Here is a 26,349-nt window from a genome sequence, read left to right as displayed (position 1 = left end):
CAAATATTTCACACGCAAAAGAGACATAAATCAAGATGAATTTATTGACTGTGATCAGAAACATTTCTTATTAGATACATATACTGTATACTATATATTCATTCTACAACAAGTTATAGGCATTAACTATATGCACTGCTATATAACACATTCTCAGTATGTGATTGTTAGTGGTGAAAACATCACACAACTCTAGAACAAACACACTCAATTCAGAAACAACAGCTCTCGTTAGTTTAGATTAAGCATAGAAAAGTGTTTGAAGCCTGAAGTTGATTTTGTGTCTTATAAACAACGGCTACATTTTTAAAGCACAGTTCCCTTTTTGCCAGTTAAAACAGATATCGATGTCAAAATAACAAATGCACTTAGTTTTGAAGAATGTAAATTGAACATCAGTTTGAATGAACTTGCTTCTCACAAACAGAACATTGTTTAGCAAATACTTTTGCCAAAGTGTGCTGTAAAAAAAAAAAAACGTTATATTTGGCATCTGATTAACAATGCGCAAAAGACCCGATCATTTATGATTCAGCAGCAATGTAAAATAAAAGCAGATATGCTGCTTGGCCTACTGATCTTTGGCAGACTGATCTGTATTCTCATGACACAACTGCAAGCTGAAAATCTGAAGAAAACAAACACTAAAATATAGTCATTCTCACTGAAAAAATAGCTAAAGTGGAGTTAAAATTCTCATATACCTGATAGAGCTCTCACATTATCTGGATGTTGATAATTAGTACTTTGTGAATAAAGAATACATGTGACATATATTACGGTTAAAACATAAAAAAGAGGAAGAAGTCCTGTCATAAATGATCACTGAAATGATTCAATATGGGAAAAACTCTGTACGGCACAAAGCATCTTTAAGAAAACTATGGACATGGTAGACGTTCCACTTCAAATGCACAGCGTATATCAATGTTTGAACTTCTAGAACAGTAGACAAAAGAGTGCTCTGGCATCTGTACAACTGTCAGTTTGGCTGCAGTCATAATATCTAATGGAAGAGGACCAAAGCTTTATCCTTTGCATAAACATTGGGTATGGTAAATTATCTGAGGTTTGCTGCAATGAAAAAAATAAAGATGCTTTTCTAAATCCTGCTAATTCAGCATGTTTTGGCCTTTGCTTGGCGTCTTGGTAAAAATGCATTTGGAGCATTATTTATTATCCAAAAATAGGCAAAACATTTACAAAGAATATACATACAGATATGACTATGAAACACATGGCGTAGACTGCACAGTGAAAGTGTGATTTGATATCCAACCCTAAAAGCAAAATTTAAAAAATAACAAACCGATTGTTTTCATCCCACAATAAAAAATATTAAAATTACTAGAGTACTTCAGGTTTGAACTGTACAAAAAGATGTTTACAAATGAACCTACGTCTAATTGTGTTGGTTAGATAACCTAAAAGTCAGTTCTTCTTATCCCCGTGGGACTATTTGTCCTAAACAGCGATGTCTTCAGAACGATGAATGATTTCAAAGGCCCAGTTGATCAATCTACTAAACATGCTGTAATAAATCTAATGGCTCTTCTACACTATACTTCTATATATCGACATACATTGCATAAATGTAACTGTGAATATAACCTTAGCTACCCATTAAAATGGGAATACTTCCTCATCTTCTACATCACTGTGTACACATAGATCTGCAGCTGCCCACTAGTGAAACAGTTCCGTGAATAACAAAATAACTATGATTGAGGTACGTCGTTTAAACACACAAGGAAAATAAACAGACAAAAAAAAGATGTAAGTGACAAAACAAGAGCACATGCAGAGAATCTGGTCCTGCAGAGGTAAGGCACCAGGGGTCTAAAAAAATCAATTCCTCATTTCTATAAAAAAAAAAAAAACAGCTTTCAAGTGTTTCTGTTCAAGGCAATCGATGTGGGAGTGTCGGAAAGGCAGCAGAGTGGAAGGAGCGTGTTCAAGCTTGAGGATTGGTCATTTTCTGAAGCAATGGGATCTGCAGAGAAACAACACATTTATTTACATGTTTATACTGACAAAACTTAATAAATTTTACTCGATACTGGCAGTTATTCATTCTCTCATCCAGGTCTACCTCTGAAAAAAGCTAATGTCAAAAAATAGTCAGGTATAATATGCTAAAATTCACTGTGCTTATTCTTTTGTAATTACAGTTGAGGTCAAAAGTTTACATACACCTTGTAGAATCTGCAAAATGTTAATTATTTTACCGAAATAAGAGGGATCGTACAAAATGCATGTTATTTTTTTTTAGTACTGACCTGATTAAGATATTTCACATAAAAGATGTTTACATATAGTGCACAAAAAAAAGGGTGAATTTATAAAAAAAAATGACCCTGTTCAAAAGTTTACATACGCTTGATTTTTAATACTGTGTTGTTACCTGAATGATCCACAACTGTGTTTTTTTGTTTTGTGATAGTTGTTTACAAGTCCTTTGTTTGTCCTGAACTGTTAAACTGCCTGCCGTTCTTGATCCAAGTCCCACAAATTTGTTTGTTTTCCAGCATTTTTGTGTATTTAAACCCTTTTCAACAATGACTGTGAATTTGAGATCCATCTTTTCACACTGAGGACAACTGAGGGACTCATATGCAGCTATTACAGAAGGTTCAAACGCTCACTGATGCTCCAGAAGGAAAAACGATGCATTAAGAGCTGGGGGTGAAAACTTTATGAATTGAAGATCAGGGTAAATTTAACTTGTTTTGTCTTCTGGGAAACATGTACGCATCTTCTGTAGCTTTTAAAGGGCAGCACTACATGAAAAAATATGATATTTAGGCAAAATAAGAAAAATGTGCACATCTTCATTCTGTTCAAAAGTTTTCATCCCCGGCTCTTAATGAATCGGTTTTTGCCTCTGGAGCATCAGTGAGCATTTAAACCTTCCCTCAGTTGTCCTCAGTGTGAAAAGATGGATCTCAAAATCATACAGTCATTATTGGAAAGGTTTCAAATACACAAAAATACTGAAAAACCAACAAATTTGTGGGACCTGAAGGATTTTTCTGAAGAAAAGTGGGCAGTTTAACTGTTCAGGACAAACAAGGGACTCATAAACAACTATCACTAAACAAAAAACACAGCTGTGGATCATTTAGGTGAGAACACAGTATTATTAGTAAGAATTAAAGAATGTAAACTTTTGAACGGGGTCATTTTTATAAACTATTATTTTCTCTTGTGGACTGTATGTAAACATCTTTTATGTGAAATATCTTATTCAGGTCAGTACTAAATAAAAAACAACATGCATTTTGTATAACCCCTTATTTATAAATAATTCATTTTTTGCAGATTCTGCAAGGTGTATGTAAACTTCTGACCTCAACTGTATGTATGAGGCTTTTTATGACCATATTAAATTATACTACACTACCATTTTAAAGTTTGCGGTCATTAAAAATGAATACTTTTATTCTGTGTGGACTAGTGCTGTCAAAATTAGCATGTTAACAAAGGCTATTCATTTTTCCAGTTTAACAGCTTTAAAAATATTTAACACTGTTAACGCAGGGGCATGGCTAGGGTTGGCCACCCTACTCACAACTGCTTCTACGGTCTCTTTTTTTTTCTTGACGAGAACTGGGTTTATTTAGATGCAGAAAATCTTTATGACCACATCAAACGGGAGACTTTTAAGACATGCACTCCAACTTCACTTTTGCAGCAAATGCTAGTCAAACAAGCGTGGGAAAGGTACAGGGGATGAGAGAGCTTCAGTAGAACAAGAGTGAACTGTGGGCAGATGAGATACTGTCAGCCCATTATGTCACTAAAACAAATGTTGTAGCTTGTATCATTACTGTACAAATACTATAGCCCGTATCATTTCATATTAAAGAATAAACTACGAGCATGCGTGTGAGATCTGAATCATGTTCAGCAGCGGCAGCTCTTCAAGCAATAGCAGCCAAATAAGCAAATAACCCAGCTGATGTGACGTCTATTAATCAATAAACAAAAGAAAAAGCAGGAAGTTAATAACTTTTGTAGCTTTAATGATTCATCTATTTTAATTGAGTGATTTAGTGTTTGATAACTTTCAGTCTTGCTTTCAATTTCCTACTTGCTGAAGTGCACAGGTGAATAATGGGCTTATGTATTTTAAGTTCACTGTTCAGCTGTTATTTTTTAAAGTCTCATAAATGTTCAAATTAATTGCTCTCAATTATACTATAATGTTAAACGACTATAGTCACAGTATCAGGTATCAGTATTGGTATCAGTGATAGTCATCTTCGGTCATAAAAAAATATTTAACAAATATTTAAAACATACTGTTTTTATGTTGTTTCTACATTAATTTAAAGATTGAATGTGAAATTATTGCAATATAAAAGTATATTTAAAAATGTTAGGTGGGATTAATTGTGATTAATTTCAGAAATAAAATGTGATTAATGTGTTATTTTTTTTAAATTGATTGACAGCACTAGTGTGTGGACACATTAAACTAATTAAAAATGACAGTAAGGACCTTCAAACTTAAAAAATATTTCAAATACATGCTGTTTTTTTTCTATTCATGTAAGAAAAAAAGATCAAGGTTAAATCATGCTAAAATATTACGCAGCACAACAGTTTTCAACACTGATGATAAATGTTATTTGAGCACAAAATCAGCATATTGGAAAGATTTTCGAAAGATCATATGATACTGAAGACTGGAGTAATGATGCTTTTCCATCACAGAAATAAATTATATTTTAAAAAAAATATTACACTAAAACATCTGTAATAATATTTCACAATATTACAGTTTTATTTTTGTTAAAATCTTAATGAAATATGACATGAAATACTTGTATTCACCTTGGACAGATCCACTCCTGTGAGGGCGTTTACAGAAACAGGTAGTTCAGCCAACAGACGATTCACTTCCCCAGTGACACGGCCTCCGTCGCCACTCAGGATCACAATCTCATTGGTACGGCTCAAGGGTGCTGCCACCTTTCCAGCAATCTGTGACGATACAAATTCAGCCCCTGACATGTTAACACGACGCAAACACATTCAGCTTTATTCTTCAGAGCATCATCTTTACAAAAAGACTTTTGGTGGTGTCAGAGAGGTCTGATCACACTTACAGATTTGAAGAGAAAAGAAAAAGTACACAAAAATTGACACACACACTGCATCTGTAATAACTGTAATCTAATTCCACATTTGTTCAGCCTTCCACACACCTTTGGTAGAGCCTCCAGGACGAGAGCTGTCTTTGCAGCCTCGCCATACTGCTGATAGGACTCAGCTTTGAGCCTCATCTTCTCTGCTTCAGCTTTACCCACAGCCTCAATGGAGCCGGCCTCTGCTTCTCCAATACGCTTGATCTTCTCCGCCTCAGCCTGCGCCGTCAACACCTTCTTTATCCTGACAGAGAGGAGCAGAAGACAGAAGGACTTTTCAGGCCTTTGTTCTTTCCTTTCTTATCAGGCTCCCTTAAACTAATTATACCAATCTTTCACTCACTTCTTTGCTTCTGCGATCTGCTGCATCTTGTAGGCTTCAGCCTCAGCTGGTCTCCTCACGGTGGCGATCAGCTCTTTATCTGTCCTGAGGATCTCCTTTTCCTCAATGGAGATCTGCTTCTTCCTCTGAACCACCTCAATCTCAATCTCCTCCAGTCTGATCTTCTGCTGCTCCTTGGCTGCCTGAAGCTCATAGGCCAATTGCGCCTCGGCTTTCTGAGAGAGGTGAAAGGAAAGAGCGATTATATAGGTTGTGTTTGGGTGTCCACAAACTTTTGTCACATATTTGTGATGCGATCTAGGAAAACCCAACACATGGTGAAATTTGTACCTTTTTTAGGTTTTGATACAATGAAAGCTGGTTTTAAGCTCTGTACAAATACTGGATGTGAAATAGTCCATTAAAACATTGTTTAGGGCACTGACGTCACCAAGATTGAGCATATTGAGACGAGTAAGATCGTTTAAGTGAGCGGCTACTTCAGACTGCGTTAATCTCTTTTAAAAACTTAACGGACTGGCAGAGCATGTGCACCGATACCTTTACTAAATATGTTACGTGTTTTATGTTGATAGGTTAACTGTTTTTGTGGTGCTAAGAGAAAGCACCTACGCATATATATATATAAGAGAATAATATAAGAGAAAGACACAGTCATTTCTACTTGCTGCAATAAATGTCTATTTTTCTGCACTAAACAAGTGAATTTTGCAAAGATATTTTCAGAGATAATAGACAAGATGTTATAGAATAATAATTTAATGAAAACCTTATTTTTTGAATTTCCTTAAAACGTCCCAGCGCCACATCTAGGGCCCTATGAAAGCCCCCCCCCCCTTTTTAATGGTTAAATAAAATTTTATTAATGCATTAAATTTTATATAAACGCATGTCTAATTAATTAAAATCATGAAAATTAAACCACTTAACATCAGTTTATTAAAACCTATGAAATGTTTTATTTTTGCCCACCTTATGTTTTATTTACCAAATTCTGTTACCAAATTCAATTAATTCAAATTTTTTGAAACCATAAAAACAAGTTTTATTTATTCTTCCAGTAGCCTTGTGAAATGTTTACTTTCTCAGAAACGCCGTGTTGTGTTTTTGCATCTTTCTGGTTGTCGAATGAAGGCATAAAACATTAATTCAATTTATCTTTTAATTAAAGAAAATTAAACAAATTGTATTTTTTGGCAAATAAAGCAGATTTACTATTAAAATTAAAACAATAAAGAAATATCTGATTATTCCTTAAAATGTTTTAATAATTTTAGTAGTGGTAGTAGTAGTAGTATTACGTTCTACTGAACAATAGCATTTCTGCCGCAATGTCTTCACATTAAACCAGACTTTTATTTTTATTAATACCTTTAAATGTGTGTCGATATGATGATAGTTTTACTCAACTGAAACAGTAAAATGCTCATGAAGTGATTCTCAGAGCAGTTCTGGAGATGATGTATTTATGTCCTCATTTAGTGAGACAACAGACGGTAATATCACCACAAGTGTCATGCGTGCTTCAGTACGAGTAGTAAACAAAAGAGCATGTCTGTGCCATTCATTAACACAGACATGCAGAATTTATCGAAACATATAAGTCGTTTTGCAGCTTAATATTTACAAATATTAGTCCATATCGCTATTTGATTTAAGTGTAATGACATACTTTTGATTAATTCATCCAAACGTTGACACATTCTGTGACATTCCGCATTAAACTGTAAATTCCATTTTTATGACTGGATTCTGCGATTCCGTCTATGTTTTCCGCATTGTGGAAATCACAGGGCCCTAGACATCTGATGGGTTTTCCTAGATTGCATCACATTTGATTAATCAGTGCATCTACATCTTAAAATAAGCAATGGAATTACTCAGCTCTACCTTTGTGTTCACTTCTTGATTAAAGGCAGCCTTCTGCATCTCCAGCTCTCTCTTTGAGTCTGCCATTCTTGTATCGGCTTGGAATTTTACATCCATCATCTCCTTCTTACATTCTGCTTCCTAAAACAAGAGAATAAGGCATGTGAGAAAAAAAGTTTCACATCATTCGAATGCTTACAAAAATATTCTGTCCTGCACTTTTTTGGGGTTGGAATAGAATTTGGTGGAAAAAAATCGGTGTTTGCTCTGTTCATTTATAAACAACTACAAACTAACATTTGACCTTAAACTAGCCAGCCCTGTACTGAGTGGAATCTTAATATTGGTACTTTTATTTAAATTTTATTTAAATGTTTATTTCATGTTTATTGACAAAATGATTTTAAACTGTATACTGTACACTATTGTTCAAACGTTTAGGTTTGGTAAGATTTAGATTTTTGGATGACGTCTCTTATTCTTACCATTTAATCGATTAAAAATGCTGTAAAATAGTAATATTGTAAAATATTATTACAATTTAAAAAATTTGTTTTCTATTGTAATATATTTTAAAATGTAATTTATTCCTGTGATGGCAAAGTTGAATTTTTAGCAACTGTTAATCCAGACTTCAGTGTCACATGATCCTTCAGAAATTATTCTGATATGCTGATTTGGTAAAAACAGCTGTGCTGTCTAACATTTTTTCGGAAAGAGTTATGCATTTTTTTCAGGATTTTTTGATGAATAAAAAGTTCAAAAGAACAGCATTTATTTGTTATAACAACACAAGCCTTTACTGTCACCCTTAATCAATTTAATGTTTCCTTGCAGAATAAAAAAAAAATTGATTTAAAAAAAAAAATAAATAAATAAAACTTTTTTTTTTCCCCAGGTGTGTCCAAAATTATTCTAATCTGAATGCTCTGTATTCTAACAAAATGAGCATAAAACTTATTTTGACATCCTAATGATCGATATTTTCACCTGACCATTTACCTGTGCAGTTTTTTTTAATTAAATATTAAAAATTTTGAAGTATTTAAGGCCCTATTTTGTACTATAGTCATGGAAAGTGACTCCTTTATTTCTTCAGCTCACCCTGATTCCAGCATCTCTCTCTGCTTCAGCCACACCAATGTCAGCATCTCTCTGAACAGCAGCAGTCTGGGATTTCCCCAAGGAACTCAAATAGTCCACCTTATCATAGACATCCTGATGGGAGAAAATCGGTAACATTTTTACCCCTGACAACTGCAATGGTTTTAAAAGTCATTGATTGATTGATTGTTGAAATCAAAATTAGCAAAGTAAAACAGAAACTCTATCCATGTGTATCCGTGTACCAATGTAAGCACACCTTAATAGTAAAGCTTAGGATCTCAATGCCCATCCTGCCCACGTCAGGTGCCGCCACTTCCCTCACCAACTTGGCAAACTGATCTCTATCCTGGTAGATCTGCTCTACCGTCAGAGTCCCTGTAAACACGAGCAAATGAGGTTAGTGAGTATGTGAAAAACATGGTGCTTCTTCACTTTTGTGTTCCTAAGTTATCAAGGAAATTGAAGTCATTATGAAGGACATAATCGGTTTTCTGAGAGCAGAGGAAACTTTCAAACACATAATGTCCCAAACGTTGCGTGACCTGTTGAAAGAGTGGCTGCTGGTCATGTTGCTTATCTGGCAGGAACTTAAATCTAACACTGACTGTGCACACTGTCTAAACTCTTCACAGTGAGAGCACAAGGTGAGAGCACGCTATTGAAGATAGACACAAGTGTCCGGCGTTACTCACCCAGAATAGAGCGCAGATGACCTTCCAGCGTCTGCAGAATGACACTTTTAATCTCCGCCACTGTCTTGCCCAGGAACTGTTCACAGGCATAACCCAGCAGCTCTTTGTCAGTCATGACCTTCACCTGATAGCAGAACACATATAGTCACGGTCCAATACTGACAAACACTGGATCACAGTATGCAATTGATACATAGAGCTTGATATAATGCACTCAGACAGTAGAACAGTCAGCTCATGTGTTACTGCACACATTTATGATACTCCAGAATCTTCTAGCATCTTAACAGTTTTATTATATATAATATTTCATCAACACTTGCAGTTTGACACATCTATAAAAATATTTTCCAAGTGTGAGGGACAGACATTAAGCACAACCAGTTCTGCTGGATGTTGTGTATAACTGAGATTGTGGTTGACACTTCAGTCAGTATTTATGCCACTCTGAATTTACACACAAATGCTTGCAAATCAGTATGTAAAAGTACGTATGCGTTTATGGTGTTGATAAAAAGGATATGAAAAAATGTCTAAGGAGTCCAAATGTCTCATTACATTCAAGCAGAGTGAAGGGCTGGGTGATGTATACAGAACATTTACAATATATCTCTGACTTATTTATTTACATAAATGTAAAATGAATAAAAGCAATCTTATAAATATTGTGATTTTTTTTGGACGTATCCAGGGTGATTACATTTTGCTATCCTTCAACAATGTTTAGATATATTCATAATATTATTAAAAAGCTAAGAATATAAAGAATATTTTTATCTATACCACCCAGCCCTAGTATGAATTAGAGGAGTGGTTCACTTCCAGAATAAAAATGTCCTGATTATTTACTCACCCCCATGTCATCCAAGATGTTCATGTCTTTGTTTCATCAGTTGAAAAGAAATGAAGGTTTTTGAAGAAAATATTTCAGAATTTTTCTCCATATAGTGGACTTCAATGGGGATCAATGGGTGGAATGTCCAATTTGCAGTTTCAAAGGGCTCTACACGATCCCAGCTGAAGAACAACACCCCATTCACACGGGGCGCCAGCGTCAGCACGAACTGAATTATGGGTCCGTCGCGTTGCGTCACTGCCGTTGTTCGCGACAGAAGTTAAAATTTTTTTCAACTTTAAGTGCCAACGCAGGCATCAGCCAATCAGATCGCCTTATGCAAACATACTAGTGCAGATGCTAGCCAATCCCGTTTGCTGCAGATGCTGGCCAATCAGCGTGAAGCTTCAGACACGCCCTCCGTGGAGCGTTAATGCTGACGTGCCGTGTGAATGAGGTGTAAGGGTCTTCTCTAGAAAAACTGGTAATTTTCTAAAAATAATACAAATTTCTATACCTTTTAACTACAAATGCGCATCTTCACACATTACGTAATCATACTGGAAAGGCCAATCGTGGTTAGTTCTTCATCTGTGTACTCCGGTTCAAAAAGGTAGCGTAGGGTTAAAAAAAAAAAAAAGTATCTTATTTTCTCCTCCAACTTCAAAATCATCCAACATCGTTTTTCCTTTCTACGTAAAGGCCGTTTGACTTTCTTTGCACGTTCACTGGGTCGGTACATTTGTCTATGTCACGCGTGACCTTTCCAACGTAACTACATAATGCGTGAAGTCGAGCTAGTGCAAGACAAGCATTTGTGGTGAAAAAGTATGTCAATTTTTTTTTTTTTTTTTTAAGAAAATGTCCATTGTGTCCTTTGAAGCTGAATTGAAACTGCAATTCGGACCTTCAACCCTTCGGCTCCCGTTGAAGTCCACTATATGGAGAAAAATCCTGGAATGTTTTCCTCAAAAACCTTAAATTTCTTTTTGACTGAAGAAAGAAAGACAAGAACATGGGGGTGAGTAAATTACCAGGAAATTTTTATTCTGGAAGTGAACTGATCCTTACAATTAGTGTAAAGGGTGGTAAAACCAAACCTGATAAGAGAAAAAAAAATCTTTTCGAGTAACAAACTCAAAATTGGGTCTCGATGTTCATGTCTGCATGCAAAATAAAGTAAAATAAAAGAAATAAAAATAAAATAATGTCAGCAATAACTGCAAGACACTTCCAATGCAGCCAATGTGCAAACCCAAGGCCTGGATTTTCCACCCCTTCACTAGTTATGAGTCTATGAGACGCATTTTAAAACAGTCTCTCTTCATGGCTGTGAAAAGGAAAGGAGAATGAACTCATGCTTCAGAAAGAGAGGGTGGAGTTTTTGTGAGTTTAAGGCTCCCGCTAGAAGCCGCCCCCCTCTACTGAACTACAACCAGCTTCCTATTTACATTTTTTCAGAGCTGAAAAAAATCTGCATGTGGCCTGGTTACTGCAGCAGTACATTATAATGATGAAAGCTGATTTAAGTGCAGTGTCAAAGGTGAACTTCAACCAACTCTGGCAGGAGGGTAGTTGAGCAGTCATCAAACTGTTAAAGATGTGGTATATGACAAGCAATGCAATACACGGCAACATGACGCCACAAATGTGGGTGGGGGAAAACATTAGCCGCAGAATAAATCCCAAATGACTCCATATTACAGGAGTAATGCCCTGCGAATGGCATCTGGTAATGGCTGATACTAGATGCTCTAGATAAATGTTCCAGGTCTGGAACCAGATTTCCAAATAGAAATACTGACATTACATTTTTAGATTAATCAGAATGAAGGCCTGTTCACACAAAGATTAATATTCAGTACAAAAAAAAAAAAAAAATGTTTGTTCTAATGTCTTTTCAGTTGGACTGTGAAGAAAACTGGCCAACCAATAACATTTGTACTATTGGTCTCATGCCCAGAGAACTGCTGCTGTTACACAAAACCATGACTTGGTGGCATGCAGAAACAGAGTATTCTGTATCCCGGAGTAACCCAGGTATTTCTGCTTTTCTAAAACTGGTCAAATCACATGCGAACATGAACAAATTTCACGCTGAACACTCCCTTTGGTGTGAACGGGCCTTGAAAGGCCAGTGTAAAAAAAAGAATATTACAGAGTTTTGTTATTAATGGAGTTATTTTGGAATCAGCAGTCATTTAAGACAGACATGTAAATTAAAAAAAATGTCAAAAATGTTGTAACATTCACAGTAAACTGGGGTGCCATGCTTTAACAAGCACTCAAATGACACTGCATGCATGGATGACCACATTTTCAACCAAACTAGAACAAAATGAACCATTCACATGTCGCGCTCATGGGAAACCACAACATAAACTCAAAGAGAGGAAATCATGCAACACAGTAAAAGTGAAAGTAGGGCAAGACTAAAAATGTGCTCTAAGATTAAAAAACACTTTCTCTTCTTGAAGCTTTCCAGACTGTTGTGAAAGTTATCTTGAACTAAAAATGAATGAATAAATAAATAAAACACAGTGCTAGTATATCTGGATCCGTATCTTTGTCTGCTGGTGAACATAAATATATATAAAGACTGATTCATAATAGAAAACAGACTCAAAGAGGAGGATATTGCAGAGGACTGGGTGGTCAACAGATAAGTGGGTCCATTAGTTCAACAGCTGCAAGCCCTCCATTTAAATCACACGAGACGGACTTCCCACGGTCGCTCTAAAATTAGAGGGGTATAACTAGGGATTGGTATTGACATAGACTGATGCACCAATCAAATGAGGCACTAACAATATAATACAATGCATTAAAAATCAATTTGGGGATACTAGACATACACATTTTAGAGAGCACAGACGAGCGAATTACTTTTTTGACTGTTGTCAGTGCACAAGACGTTTCTCATTGCACAAGCCAATGATGACCTGTCATCAGATGACAGACGATCTCATGTGCAACTTGATTTTTTCATTATTTTAATACTCAGAATTTTCCTAATTAACCTACAGAATTTGCTATTTTTTTTATAGCGTTCGCTGTTTCAAATCATAACTATATGTTTTGAGGTATCTGCAAATATTGCACTGCTGGCTAAGAGTATATAAATCAACTATATTAATGAAACATTTAAATTACACCCCTTGGTATAACATGCAGGGCAAAGCAGTGTGTTATAGACTCATTCTTGCTGAATAATCCTCGCTGTTTTGATACAATGGACAAATGTAACCGTATGTGACCCTGGACCACAAAACCAATCTTAAGTAGCATGGGTATATTGGTAGCAATAGCCAAAAATGCATTGTATGGGTCAAAATGATTGTTTTTTTATTTTTATGCCAAAAATCAATAGGATTTTGTGAATTTCCTACGTTAGTGAATTTCCTTTTTGATTAGTAATATGCATTGCTAAGAACTTCATTTGGACAACTTCGCACGTTCAGATTCCAGATTTTTAAATAGTTGTATCTCGGCCAAATATTTTCCTATCCTAACAAACTATACATCAATTGTTAGCTTTCAGAAGATGCATAAATCTCAATTTAAAAAAAAAGAATGACCCGTGTGACTGTTTTTTTTAGTCCAGGGTCACCTACAGTCACCCTATGAAGAGACCTTAAGCTCAAGTTCTATGAAGAATGAATTGTGTAATGTCTTTAAGTTCCTCATCCAGTCACATGTGACTTCCAGAGATAAATGCCTTGTAATGGCTGGACTGCCTCGTTGTTATAATGCTCTCATTGTTCACACCAGACTAAGTATTCACAGAGAGAAAATAACACTTGGGAAAAAGAGAGAGAGAGAGAATCTTTGAGAACTGAAATTAAAAACCTTGCAATACAGGTAATGCAATATGCTCAGTTGCAACCATAGTGGAAATTAGTATTTCCTCTCTGAAGTTGGGTTTTCAAAAGAGCAGACAGATGTTCATTAGAATAAACATGCGAGTTCAGTTAACCATTGGAAGTTTTGGCACGCTGACAACAGAGAACAATCAAAAAATGGTGAGGGTCATGGTTAAGAAATCAAAGAATAAAACAAATCATCTTATAATTTCATCCAGATTCCTTTTGACTGTTTGAGAAAAGCTTTTAGATGCTTAAAAAAAGAGAGCAAATACAAACATCTGTAACATCTACACTAGAATGACATGAAGGTCACAGAATATGGCAACATATTGACTCGGTTCTAAAACCTAGTAGGCGGCAATATAAGGCATCATACTCCAGATGCACTCCGATGCAACAGCGGTTTCAAAATATAGGAAGAATAGGCACCTTATTTTGGACAAATTCTATATCTTTCGTGGAGAAGTCCAGTTTTAGTCTTATACTTTATCCAGTATTTCAGTGATATACATACATATACACATTATATATACATATTTTCTTCTAAAGACAGCATCCTGTGAAACGTAACCCTTATACAGTAAGTTACTATAATCACTAGATGCAACCCAGGATGTTTTCAGACTCAGAATTATACATTTCTGCAGCAACAGAAAAACCGAAATGCATCTGTGTAATCTTAAAGGGATAGTTCACCCAAAAATGAAAATTAGCCCATTATTTACTCACCCTCCAGGCATCTTCTTTCAGATGAATTCAATCGGAGTTATATTTAAAAAATTATCCTGGCACTTCCAAACTGTAGAATGGCATAGACGGGTGTTTCTCTTCATTGATACATCGATTCGCTACACGAGGCCTTTATTCCCCCTGCGGAGCCACCTGAGGCACTTTTTATTATGGATGGATGCACTTTATTGGACTTGTTTTGGACTGATGAAGAGAAACACCCATCTATACCATTCTAAAGCTTGGAAGTGCCGGGATCATTTTTAAAATAACTCCAACTGGATTTGTCTGAAAGATGGAAGTCATATACACCTAGGATGCTTAGAAGGTGAGTAAATAATGGGCTAATTTTCATTTTTGGGAGAACTATCCCTTTAAGATTACACAGATGCATTTTGTTTTATCTGTTGCAACAGAAATGTATAATTTCTGAAAACATCCTGGGTTGCATCTAGTGATTATAGTCACTTACTGTATAAGGGTTACGTTTCATAGGGTGCTGTCTTTAAAAGTATACAACAAGACATCTCACTGGGTTTTGGAACAGAGCCATTCTTGTAAATTGTTTTGTTGTTTTACTTACCAGAAAAAAAAAAAATTCACCATATTATGAAGGAGCTTTTTCCCAAACTATCACTAAATGAACATTCAGTAAGTACTAACAACCTTTTTAGCCTTTGATTATCTGAAAAACAATTTATCATGTCAAACACAAACCAGTGACCTTCAGTCTGATTAACATACAAAGATTGGCACTGTTTATCCCTGAGGGGTATCAAATTTAGGGACCAGAAAAGGAGGGAAGGAAATGAGAGGAAAAAGCATGATAAAGGGGTGCTGGGTCTGAAACCAGTCTGGCAAACCTGAAAGTGGCATTTGGAGCTGAGGTTAGGTGAGGTAAGGTGGTTTACCTGTGCCACACCTGTGACAGTAATAGCTACCCCCTCCGCTGTCTCTACATCCTCACACTTGGGTTGCAGGGTCATAATCTCAAGGGTTATCCTGTGGAAAACGCAAAAAAAGGGAAACAAACCAAAAAAGTTGGCTATGATCTACGGGAAGAATGTCAAGCGGCGTGAAAACAGGAAAGAAGGTGGGATTAAAGAAAGACGTGAAGGTAAACAACACAAAATGGATCTGTAGGGTGAAAATACCAAGACACAACCACTTGGTCAGCACAAATCAGGTGTTTTGACCGCGGGCTGTAATGGCATCCTCTGCATTCAGATTCCCAGAAGCTTAAAGATAATTTCCCACCCCACAATTTTCCCGAAAGCCCGTCTGATATGCCCGTCATCCATTACAGGCCCGACAGTCAAAATAGGCTGATGTGAGACATTAGTTACATGAGCCATGAGCGCCGCGTAGCCAAACTCCAGACAAGGATAGTGAGAGATGACTGGCTCTCCTTCACTGCAGTGGAAGACCAACACAAGAGTGTGGAAGAGAGTGTGGAAGCATGTGTATGTATGCAACGCAGGAAATGGAACCAGGCCACCGCCCTTTACATCCTGAGCGCTTGAAATTGTTCTCACTGTCTCAATTGGTTGGCTTGTTTCATTCAGTGTGATTACCTGAGCGACCCCTGTCACATCCAAGGGGACACCCTCCGAAGTTTCGATATTCTCACAGCGACAGAGGATGGTCATTATCTCCAGAGAGAGTCTATGTGGGGGAGATGGGGGGGGGGAGGGGAGGGGGAGAGAGGGTGAGGAGGTAGGGAAGGAGGGGAGGCAGGACAGCACAATATTATCAGTGTGTTAACATATGTGAAGGGGGAGGATAGAGGACAGGGTTCAAGGTTAGGGAGGATGGGTGCTGGTGTTGATTGCAGTTGAATCCAGACCATCAGGAAACCGCTGTCTGCTGTATATGGAGAAATATCTTTTATATCATGTCATTTATCTTTGAAATCTCTAAATGACTCTAAATGGAGGACTTATTCAGTATATCCATTATGCTTTGCCTTTGCACTATGAAGAAGTAACTTTCATTTCTGATAAGGTGTATGCTACAGGTAGATTTGGACAAAAGGCACATCTTTCTTACATTTTTAAACAGATTTGAAACATTTTAACAGAATGTGCTTTAAAATATAAAACTTTTGTGTCAATTGCATCTCATATTCTTTATGTAGGCTACAAATTCAAACCAAGATAATAACAGTTACTAAATTAAAGGGGTCATGAACTGAGAAATCAAAATACCCTTGATCTTTCGACACAAGTTTCAGAACTCAAAACATCTTGTTAGTCTCAAAACAGCTTGCATTGAAGCCAGTCTGCCCAAACGACAGGTTGTGGAATGTACAAATATTTTTTTTCTACCAAAGTATCCATCTATAAGTTTGTTTTGATTTCTCTCTCACATACTCACTCAGGCTGTGATAGCTTCATCTAGCACGACATAAATACATTATTGGTCGCCGTCAGTGTGAGTTCAAAACAGACAGGCTTGGAATCAACAGACTGACCATGCGGAAAATCGGCTAATTCTTGTCCCTAACCAGTCAATCGGTGCACCTCTAGAAAGAGTGGATGAACTTTATTTTTAATTAAGCTCCAGACCATGGCAGTAAGAACTTGGTTCTTTGTTTACTTCATTTTACTGCGGATTGGTTTACAAACAAGGTATGATTCACAACTGTTAACCAATCATAGCAGTGGGCGTTTATTTCCGAGTCTACAATCCGCCACACCTATTTAAACAGAGCGTTCTGATGAGGGTAGTCAAAACAGGACAGAAAATATCCTATTTCTTCTAAATTACCATGTTTTTGATATTAAAATCTTAATAACATTATAAATGGACCTCAGAGAACAGTACAAAATAATAAAAAAGGCAGTTCATGACCCCTTTAAATCTAGATTGTATGTTTTTAAGCATTTTAAGTTCAATTATTTTAATACAAATGTGAAAAAAAGATCTAATTATAACCACTGAAGCAATCACTCCCTGCAGGTTTACAATGTTTCACATTGTTAAGTCGAGCAGTTCAGCACAAGCTAACTGACATACTGGGTGGAAACAGGGTCCCTGATGGTATACTATTTCTAGTGGATTGTTGGACTAATATAGCTCAACCCTAATATAGCCCAAACCCCAAAGAGTTCACAGTCAAGAGACCACAGACTAGGATTCAGCAACTAATTCTGCAACATCTACCAATACATTTGTTGTAAGCAGCAACTATAGACTGCTCATCAATGGCCATGGTTCTGTATACTTCAAGCAAATTTATTTGTCTCTTTTAAAATGAGCAGCTCTTTAATTGGACTGAAAAAAAACAACAACAACAACAGGGTGTGTCTGAATAGACAACATGCACAATATTATGCAGTAGGATCCTCAACTAAACATTTCATTTCAGCCCTTGTGCTGCAGCAAGCCCTACCGCTCACTCAATCTTTTAAAATTAGATCAATGTAGCTTTTAGAGCAGCCAGCAAACTAGATTACCATGTATTTTATCGGAGAAGGGGGATGGTAAGAGATATCCCACCCAGCCTTGCTTTATTTCTAAGCTATGCACTCAGCTGAACAACTATTGTAACCACTGTACAACACAACCCATATTTACAGTTGCTTTTGACTTCTATTCCCTCTCTTGAAACTGACAGTTGTTTCACCTTCCTATTGACTCACAATATGAAAAATACATTTTTATTTTAGCTGTAACATTTAAACTCATAGCTGCATTTCCGCAATAGACTTTTCCCACACAATTATGTGTCAACACTGATTAATGACTAACTTCCTGCATGTTTTCCTGTCAATGGATGGCGGTTAGTTTTGGTGAATCAAATGAACTGTACTACTACTGAACTTCCCAATAAACCTTTCAAACAGTTTATTTGAATGCATGATCACATCGAAGTTGGTAAATGTGGAAGTTATTCTCAAACAGATCAATTACTCTAGAACTAAATCCTTTAGCTGTGCGGACACGGAAGTGCGATAAAAGTCTGATCTGTATTTCCACAGAGCTGATTTAGCATAATAATCTTATGATCCCCAGTAGTGAGATACCAGAAACAGATCAGATGGTCAGACACACACGAGTGAGTCCAGCGCTTAAAGGCAGGTTAGCTCAGCAAACACTTAAAGAAATGAACAGGAAAGGAACATCAGAGAAAAGGCAGGCTGGTTATTATAGATCGCACATGCATAACTATCTCAGTAATGATTAAAGAAGGAAAGAAGAAATGGAAATAAATCACATTTCAGAATGATATATATATAGTTCACTCATTTCATACACATGACTTGTCAAGCTAATGTTCTAATAGCTACAAGCAATAAACAGTGCTCACTAAATGACACATATAGACTGTGCTTAACCTCGGATTATCATCTTTTTAAAGATTACTTTTAGAGAAAAATCATTTGAGGAAAAATTAAGTTGACAGAAAATGTTTTATTCTTACAGTTCTGGTCCAAAAATGTCTATTTAGGACAAACTGGATAGTCAGTAATAAAAAAGCCTGATGTGCAGTCAAGCCGTTATGCAAATAAGTAATTAACCCTGGGTTTATGATTGTACAGTACGAAACCTGAATAGCCAGGGATATTTCCTAACCCAGCACAAAGAATGAAAATGTGTGAAACCAAAAAATTATAACCCAGTGTTAACAATGTTAAATGTCAAAAGCCCTATGTAATTTTAGCACAACTGCAGTTCCACAGATTTTTAGAAGTACTATGTATACATCAGCAGATGCTGAGCTTCTATTTGTAGCCACTGAAGCTCAACTTCAGTCAACATTCCAGTATTGTTAACTCTGTTTATTTTTCCAAACATTGGCCCTGGATACTTTGGGCCTAATGAAGCGAGGTCATGTGAACGGGGGGGCTGAGTACTGATATATTAGACGATGTTTGCGTTTAACGTCTGTATGGTGTCTAGGCTGAAGACTATATCACTGAACACACATTTAAAAGAAGACTGCTCATCAGATATGCTATTTGCTTTCTGGATTATTATTTTAGTTACTTTTAATGTCTTTAATATGTTAGGAAGAAAACAAGCACAGGTGTGTGCATTCTGGAATTTCATTAAAGTAGACTTACTATATTCACAAGGTTAAATAGTCTATCCAGAGAAATGTGAGCATGTTGTGACACATCTCTAAAATGATCCTGTCGCCCACTCAAGAGGACTGAAATGTACATATATGGAGAATAGAGTCATTCAGTCAGCGGGAGAATGATTTGTTTACATTGTGAGTGAGTAAACACAACAGGAGTGAATGTGATGTATGAACTTTCTTACTTCTGTATGTCGGTGATAAGCCACCATGCCCAGGCCCAGCCGCCCACTGTATAGCTCTTCTCATCAGAGCCACAGCACCCACCTAAGGAAATAAACATGGCATATTTAGCACGAATACACATTCCATACTAATCTTCTTTTCAAGCGCTAACGTGCTTGCAATTAATGGTTCAACGAATCACAAAACTCACGGTTTAGATCATATTACAGTTTTAAGGCTACATACACACTGCGAGCCATAGTGCTCAATTCCGATTCTTGCTCAGATCTGAATTTTTTTGTATAGCTTTTTATGTTTTTGTTCTAAATGTGGCCGATATCAGATTTCCAGTGTGAACAGATCAAGGTTCTGAACTGATCCATATGTGCACAAGAATAATACGAACAGGGCTGCCAGATTTTCACAACAAATTGCTTCTCAAAACTAGTCCAAAACTAGTTTTGCTTTTCCGGGGGTAAATACCTTCAACCCACGTAGTTGGAAAATTGTGGACTTGGCATCACTTGCGCAGTGCACCGTCATACAAAAGCAAACATGGAGGACAAAAAAGTGATTATTTACTGTGCGATCTGCTGTAGAAGCCAGCAAAATTATGGCTGACAATATGAAAAATAAAGACAAGGATGAGCAGAATCACAACGAATGTTGATCTAGAGTGAAGTAAAACTCACATGAATTCCGATATTTCTGTATAGACTGTGGGTGCATTGTAAAACATCTGACCTGATGTTTGGATTTAGTACCACATATGGAAGCGGCACAAACCAGAATTGAAAAGAACAGATTCCATCTGGCTTTTGCTGTTCACACTGTCATGAGAAAAACAGATCTGAGTCACATGTGAGCAAAAAAAATTGGACCACATTTGCCTGCAGTGTGAACGCAGCCTTGTACTGCTTTTCGGATCAGGAAGAAAAATACTCCAATATAACTTTACTTTCCATTTATTATTTAAAGGGGTCATCGGATGCCCATTGTTCCACAAGTTGATATGATTCTTTCGGGTCTTAATGAAAAGTCTATATACTTTGGTTGAAAATTCTCAATGGTACTGTAAAACAACACCCTTTTCACCTTGCCAAAATCAGCTCTGCAAAAATCATTCTGGTCGAGGCTGCTTTAAATGCAAATGAGCTCTGCTCACCCCGTCCCTCTCTTCTCTCTGTGGAGTGACGAGCCTGTTTACTTTAGCCGCATTTAGCCATGTATAGCCGCTAAACTTGTTAACTAGCACATTATTAGGACAGGCGATCGCAAAGATTAATAAAAAAATGCATTTATATACTCATCATCATATACTCACTTCTGCTGTAAGTGAAGCTGGATCATGAATAATTTGTGCGAACATAGACAGATATACAGTACGTAAATCGGGAGCCGCATTCCCTTCACAAACAAATGTAATCCACTCAGTTCAGATGTCGGGAGTAAATGACGACCACTATGTTCATTATTACATCCAGCAACACAACACCTCAATCGCTCAATTCTTGTCTAACTTACATCCCTGCTCCGGCATCAAAACATGGAGGTTGGACTGTTACAGCTGATCTGAGGTAAGACGCTCATGTCAATCAACTATCGTGGGAGCGGCCTCTGTCGGTGTGATGCAACAACAACAGGCATCTGAGCATCTGGCTCGATTTGAAAAAGGGGATATTATTTTTACAGATGAATTAAAAACCACTGCATGGATTTTTATCATTATAGGGTAGATTTGTACATACACTGCCAACACACATTAATATTCAAACAACATGTAGTGAACTTTGCATCCGATGACCCCTTTAAAACGAACTACTTGTTTGATACCACAGCAAAACTACTATAGTAAAAATAACAAATACACAAATATACAACAGGGCAAAGTTACAAATAGTAGAAAGTATTCAGGTACAGAAATTAAATAATTAAGTGTAAAATAACACTGCAGGTGTTTACTGTATAAAATAAATATAGATTAATCTTTGTGTGTTTTGTTGATTAGCATTAATGACAGCAGCAGGTATTTATAGGCTGCTTTCTCTTTAAGACCTGATGCACGGATCCATAATGATACACATGCGATTTCTTCCTCAGCTGTTTTTGTTCACTTACGACATACCAGAAAGATTGTCGAGATGGGCATTTTGTCATATATGTATGATTATGTGTCTTTTCAAATGCAAGGAGATGTGGAAGAGGATTCAGTTTACTTTTACTCTGTTATGGATCACATATGTGCTGAACTGTGTCACCTGGTCTGTACGGATCAAGGATCAACTACAGTCTGTTCAACGCCTACCTGCAATCATTTGAGGTATTCTAGAATGACAATCTAACATTAAAGTGGATGCTTGATACAAATAATTAATCATACAAATTCATTTTAAAATGTATTAAAAAATAAATTAAACCATATATTTCCATTGCAATAATTGAAATCTTTCAGCCCATTTTACAAGCTATTGGTCAGTTACCACTTTCACAACATACAAAAGGTAAAAACCTCATACATGCCTTACCAAACTGGTTTATGAACTGTAAACTCAACAACAACACCATTATAACCACGTGCAATGAAAATCATTGGAAAGCCCCAACTCAGGCTTTCAGGCTAACCAAACCACTATGATGGTTAAATGTTTACAGAAATCAGCTCAAGCCAATAATCAACCACCTGTTCCAAATAAAACAGCTTGTGCACCAGTAAATGTCTTACTACATACAGTTCAAATATTTGGGATGTGAGATTTGCATCAAAAATAACAATAAAGACGTTTATTCATTTTTATGGTTAAAATTATAACAGTTTCCACAAAAAATATTAAGCAGCACAACTGTTTTCAACATTAATAATAAGAAGAAATGTTTTTTGAGCAGCAAATCAGCATATTAGTATGATTTCTGAAGGATCACGTGACACTAAAAAGAATAAACAAGAATTAACTACCTTAATAAAACATATTTACTAGAAAAAGAGTTATTTTGAATTGCAATATTGAATTTTACAACATTAAATGTTTCTGCGTTTTAAAAAATCCCAAAAACAAATAAATACAGCACTGGTAAGCAGAAGAGGTTTGTTTCATAAACATTCAGAAAAACTTACTGACCTCAAACTGTTGATTGATAGTGTATATGAAAACAGACAAACAAACAAAATACTCTTCACTCATATAAGTATCACAGTTTTCGACCAAGAGCGGATTAAATCATACACATCTTTTAGCTGCATGAACACGCACAACCTATTTGCCTTTCATTTTCATTAAGTAAAATACAGTCGGTCGCTCATGTTGTGATTTGGCTAACAAACTAATGCTATGGGAGCCAAGCTATTAGATAGGTAAGTGTAAAACAGACCTTCCAGATATTTAGGTCACAACAGGTGACCTGGACTTCAGGGAAAAAATCTAGAATCTATTACATCCAGCTGTCAATGTTACAACATCCAGGTTATGTTGTCTGAAGAATGCATCAATCTGGACTCTGGGCTTATGTTTAACATGTGATATGTATAAACAGTGGGGGCCTGTAACCATTAGGTATGTGAGATATGTGAGGAAATTCCTCACAAATCTATGTATATGGGTCTGTTCCCTGAATGTTCAAGTCAGAGGCGGTCTCTCTCTTTTCATGCTGCAGTGGAAGTACTGGAAACTCTTCCAACAAATTCCCTACATGTCATCAGCTATTAGTGTGCAATCCTCAGCTGTGGCTTGCACAACTGCAGCCAGATCAATCGCATGAAAGACAGGCGAATTACCCCATTGAAGTTTCTGTCATGTGACTTTATTTCATTAAACATGACCAATGCGGACACAATGTTCAGTTAAGCAAAGAGGAAGTGACACTTCTGAAAAAACTACAGTTAGAAAAAAAGCTGTAGATGGCACATCAGATGCAAAATTCACTTTTCCATGGTGTCTGCATATAAATGTGTGTTACAAGTGTGTGGACACAACCACCCTACAATGATAAAAATCCATTCACTCTTTTTTAATCCACAAAAAAAAAAAAAAAAAAATCATTTTATTGTAGTGAGTTGAAATTACTTGTAATTTTAAGTTGATTTAACTTAAAATTTTAAGGCTGCTCCTGAACTACAATAAAAGTGTGTGTGATAAACTACATGACATAAAAAGTAGTGCGTTTTCACAACACGTCATCAAATGGCCATATTGGCGGCACTGAACGTAAACAATGCCACAGAACCGAACAGAATGTGCAAATTTTGCTGGTTTTTGCTGATGAAAATGGTCAGTTATTGTCATGTTTTGGGCTGTACAAATTGGTCAGCTCGGCAAAAACATTTGGAGTACTTATAGACTGCCAAAAGTTATAACAAATAAAGGAGAAAAGTCCAAAAGACTGTCTGAGGAAAGAAGGCATTTGTGGTTGCCCAAACTGAACCAGGCTTTCCAGGGCAAGAATCTCACAGATATTATGCTAATATCTTCTTAAGGCTGCTTGTATGTATTTTACCACATATTAACTTTAGCTTGTCAAAATATTGCACCCTTTCTGCTTACTTGGTCTACTAAACTGTCTTTCTCAGGAGTGCCCAATCCTACCTCCAGAGCTCAGTGCCAACCCCGCTCAAACACACCTGTCTGTAATTATCAAGGGCCCCTGAAGATGTTGATTAGGTGGTTGAGTTTTGTTTAATCAGGGTTGTAGTAATATGATTGGGCACCCCTGTGGTAAACACGCCCACTTTTATTCTTTAGCGAGAAAACGTGTTATAGTAGCCTTCAAACAAAGGCCTACGATCATGCTGTGATGAGCTGACAATACATAGATACTATTTAAGATGATTTATAATAAGATACGGACGTAGCATCATCAAATAATACAGGAACAAAATGTACAGTCAAACAGCATGTGTTTAATCTAACGCAATCGATACTCAAGACCAAGATGACTTCAAGAGAAAAATCGATTTAATTGTGCAAGCACGTCGAAATCGAACAGAACAGAGCAGGAGTGAGGCACAACAACAAAAGCCGAGTGATGGATCGTCTTCTTTCATACAACACAAAGTATAATACAACAGGCAAGCACGAATGTCTAACGTTACACGCTACTCGACTGAAACGCGTGAGAAAATAAGCGTTGGCTGCTGTTACACCGTCGAATATCATACACGATTTACATACACATTCCACGGTAGCTACATTTCAAATGAATATAATACACGCGAAAACGGACTGCTTTGAGGAAAAATGAAGGCAGTTGATGGGATAAGTTACCTGATACCACCAAGGCTTCGTTTGGTCCTACCGTGTGGCAATTCCCCATATTTTTTTCCTGCCCGACGCCTTTAAAAAGCTCTTCAGAACGTCAGATCACTTCTTTTTTTCCGAGGACGACGGAACAGTGTATTGAAAACGGTCAGATACAAACGCAAGGCGCTCAGTGCAGTCTTGTGTACACCATATTCCTCGAGATTTCTGCTTGCACGCACCAACAGTCACCGCCCTTTTAGAGATATGACGACTGTTACTACGATACACATTAAATTAGTGTCATTCTTCAAATCTCCAGTAGAGGGCGCCATAAGATTTTAAATAAGCCTTAAACTCCAAATACGCAATACAGTATTCGAATGTTTTGGATTTGGCTTTTAACCCTTTAAGCTCTGGGGTGTTTTTTGGTATTTTCGCCTAAATTTTACATACGCAAATTCAAATGTTTACCCTACACACATACAAGGACATGTAAAAAAATGGTGCCATTAGAAAGAAAACCCTCTGAACTACAAAATATGATTATAATTTTTCATAAAGAACATTATATTGGTTTTAAATATTGCTAAACACTAAAAAAACATAGGTGCTTTTTTTTTTCCAGAATTTTTTGTTTGAAAGTCTGTTATTCAGGTTTCATTTGCTCCAGCTCTCTGCAACTGATATTGTTTGATTCCACTGGGTGTCAGGATGCACCAGAAAAAGGAATCTTTCAGATATGAGCTTCTAAAGTAAAGTTACTGAATTGTAACCAAAGGGAGTACAATCGTCCTTTGCATCTAAAAGTGTCCTTTGGAAAAACAGGTTTATTAAAAAGCACATTACCCCCAGAATCCTATTTTACTATGTGCCATACCACTTTTCTTGATAATTGACTGAATTATGTTTTATTTTTATGTTTGTCTAAGTAGTAATATACAAAATGGCATAGGCGAATTACACCAAATATCACATTTTGTGTTTTATACAATCAGTTTTTTTCTTACAGGAGACACAAGACTCTGTAAATTGTAAAATCCATGTGGTTTATTGCATTCTAAAACAGAATCCACATGCTCCAGCTTTATATCATTTCATTTATGTCCATAGTTTTTGTCCCCTGCATCACCTGTCTGCATCAGCATCAGCGTCAGCATCATGCCTCCCTGCATCACCTGTCTGCCTCCTGGTGATCAGACGTGAGCTGTCGTTTAGATGTCGATTCTTTATTACTTTAAAATCGAGGTTGGTTTTCAAAGATTATTTCACAAGA

General features: G+C 36.6%; 1 protein-coding gene across 2 annotated transcripts; it reads right to left on the bottom strand.

The window, feature by feature from the left end:
- Nucleotides 1–26: 26 nt before the first annotated feature.
- flot2a (flotillin 2a) lies at nucleotides 27–25,339 on the bottom strand. 2 transcript variants are annotated; one of them, XM_051109430.1, is made up of 11 exons: nucleotides 25,101–25,339; nucleotides 19,866–19,947; nucleotides 16,169–16,259; nucleotides 9,165–9,288; nucleotides 8,729–8,847; nucleotides 8,470–8,583; nucleotides 7,387–7,506; nucleotides 5,497–5,711; nucleotides 5,214–5,397; nucleotides 4,840–4,989; nucleotides 27–1,993 (listed from the first exon to the last, which is right to left on the bottom strand). In XM_051109430.1, exons 1-11 carry the CDS (start codon nucleotides 25,147–25,149, stop codon nucleotides 1,955–1,957), a joined length of 1,287 nt encoding a protein of 428 aa, XP_050965387.1. In that variant the 5' UTR covers nucleotides 25,150–25,339; the 3' UTR covers nucleotides 27–1,954. The 2 variants fall into 2 exon arrangements, with proteins under 2 accessions (XP_050965387.1, XP_050965385.1); XM_051109428.1 differs by lacking the exon at nucleotides 16,169–16,259 and adding an exon at nucleotides 15,506–15,596 and having other exon boundaries at nucleotides 25,101–25,338.
- Nucleotides 25,340–26,349: the final 1,010 nt, after the last annotated feature.

This window comes from Labeo rohita, chromosome 5 (assembly GCF_022985175.1).
Source record: "Labeo rohita strain BAU-BD-2019 chromosome 5, IGBB_LRoh.1.0, whole genome shotgun sequence".
NCBI lineage: Eukaryota > Metazoa > Chordata > Actinopteri > Cypriniformes > Cyprinidae > Labeo > Labeo rohita.
This window is presented reverse-complemented; position numbering and strand designations above follow the sequence as displayed.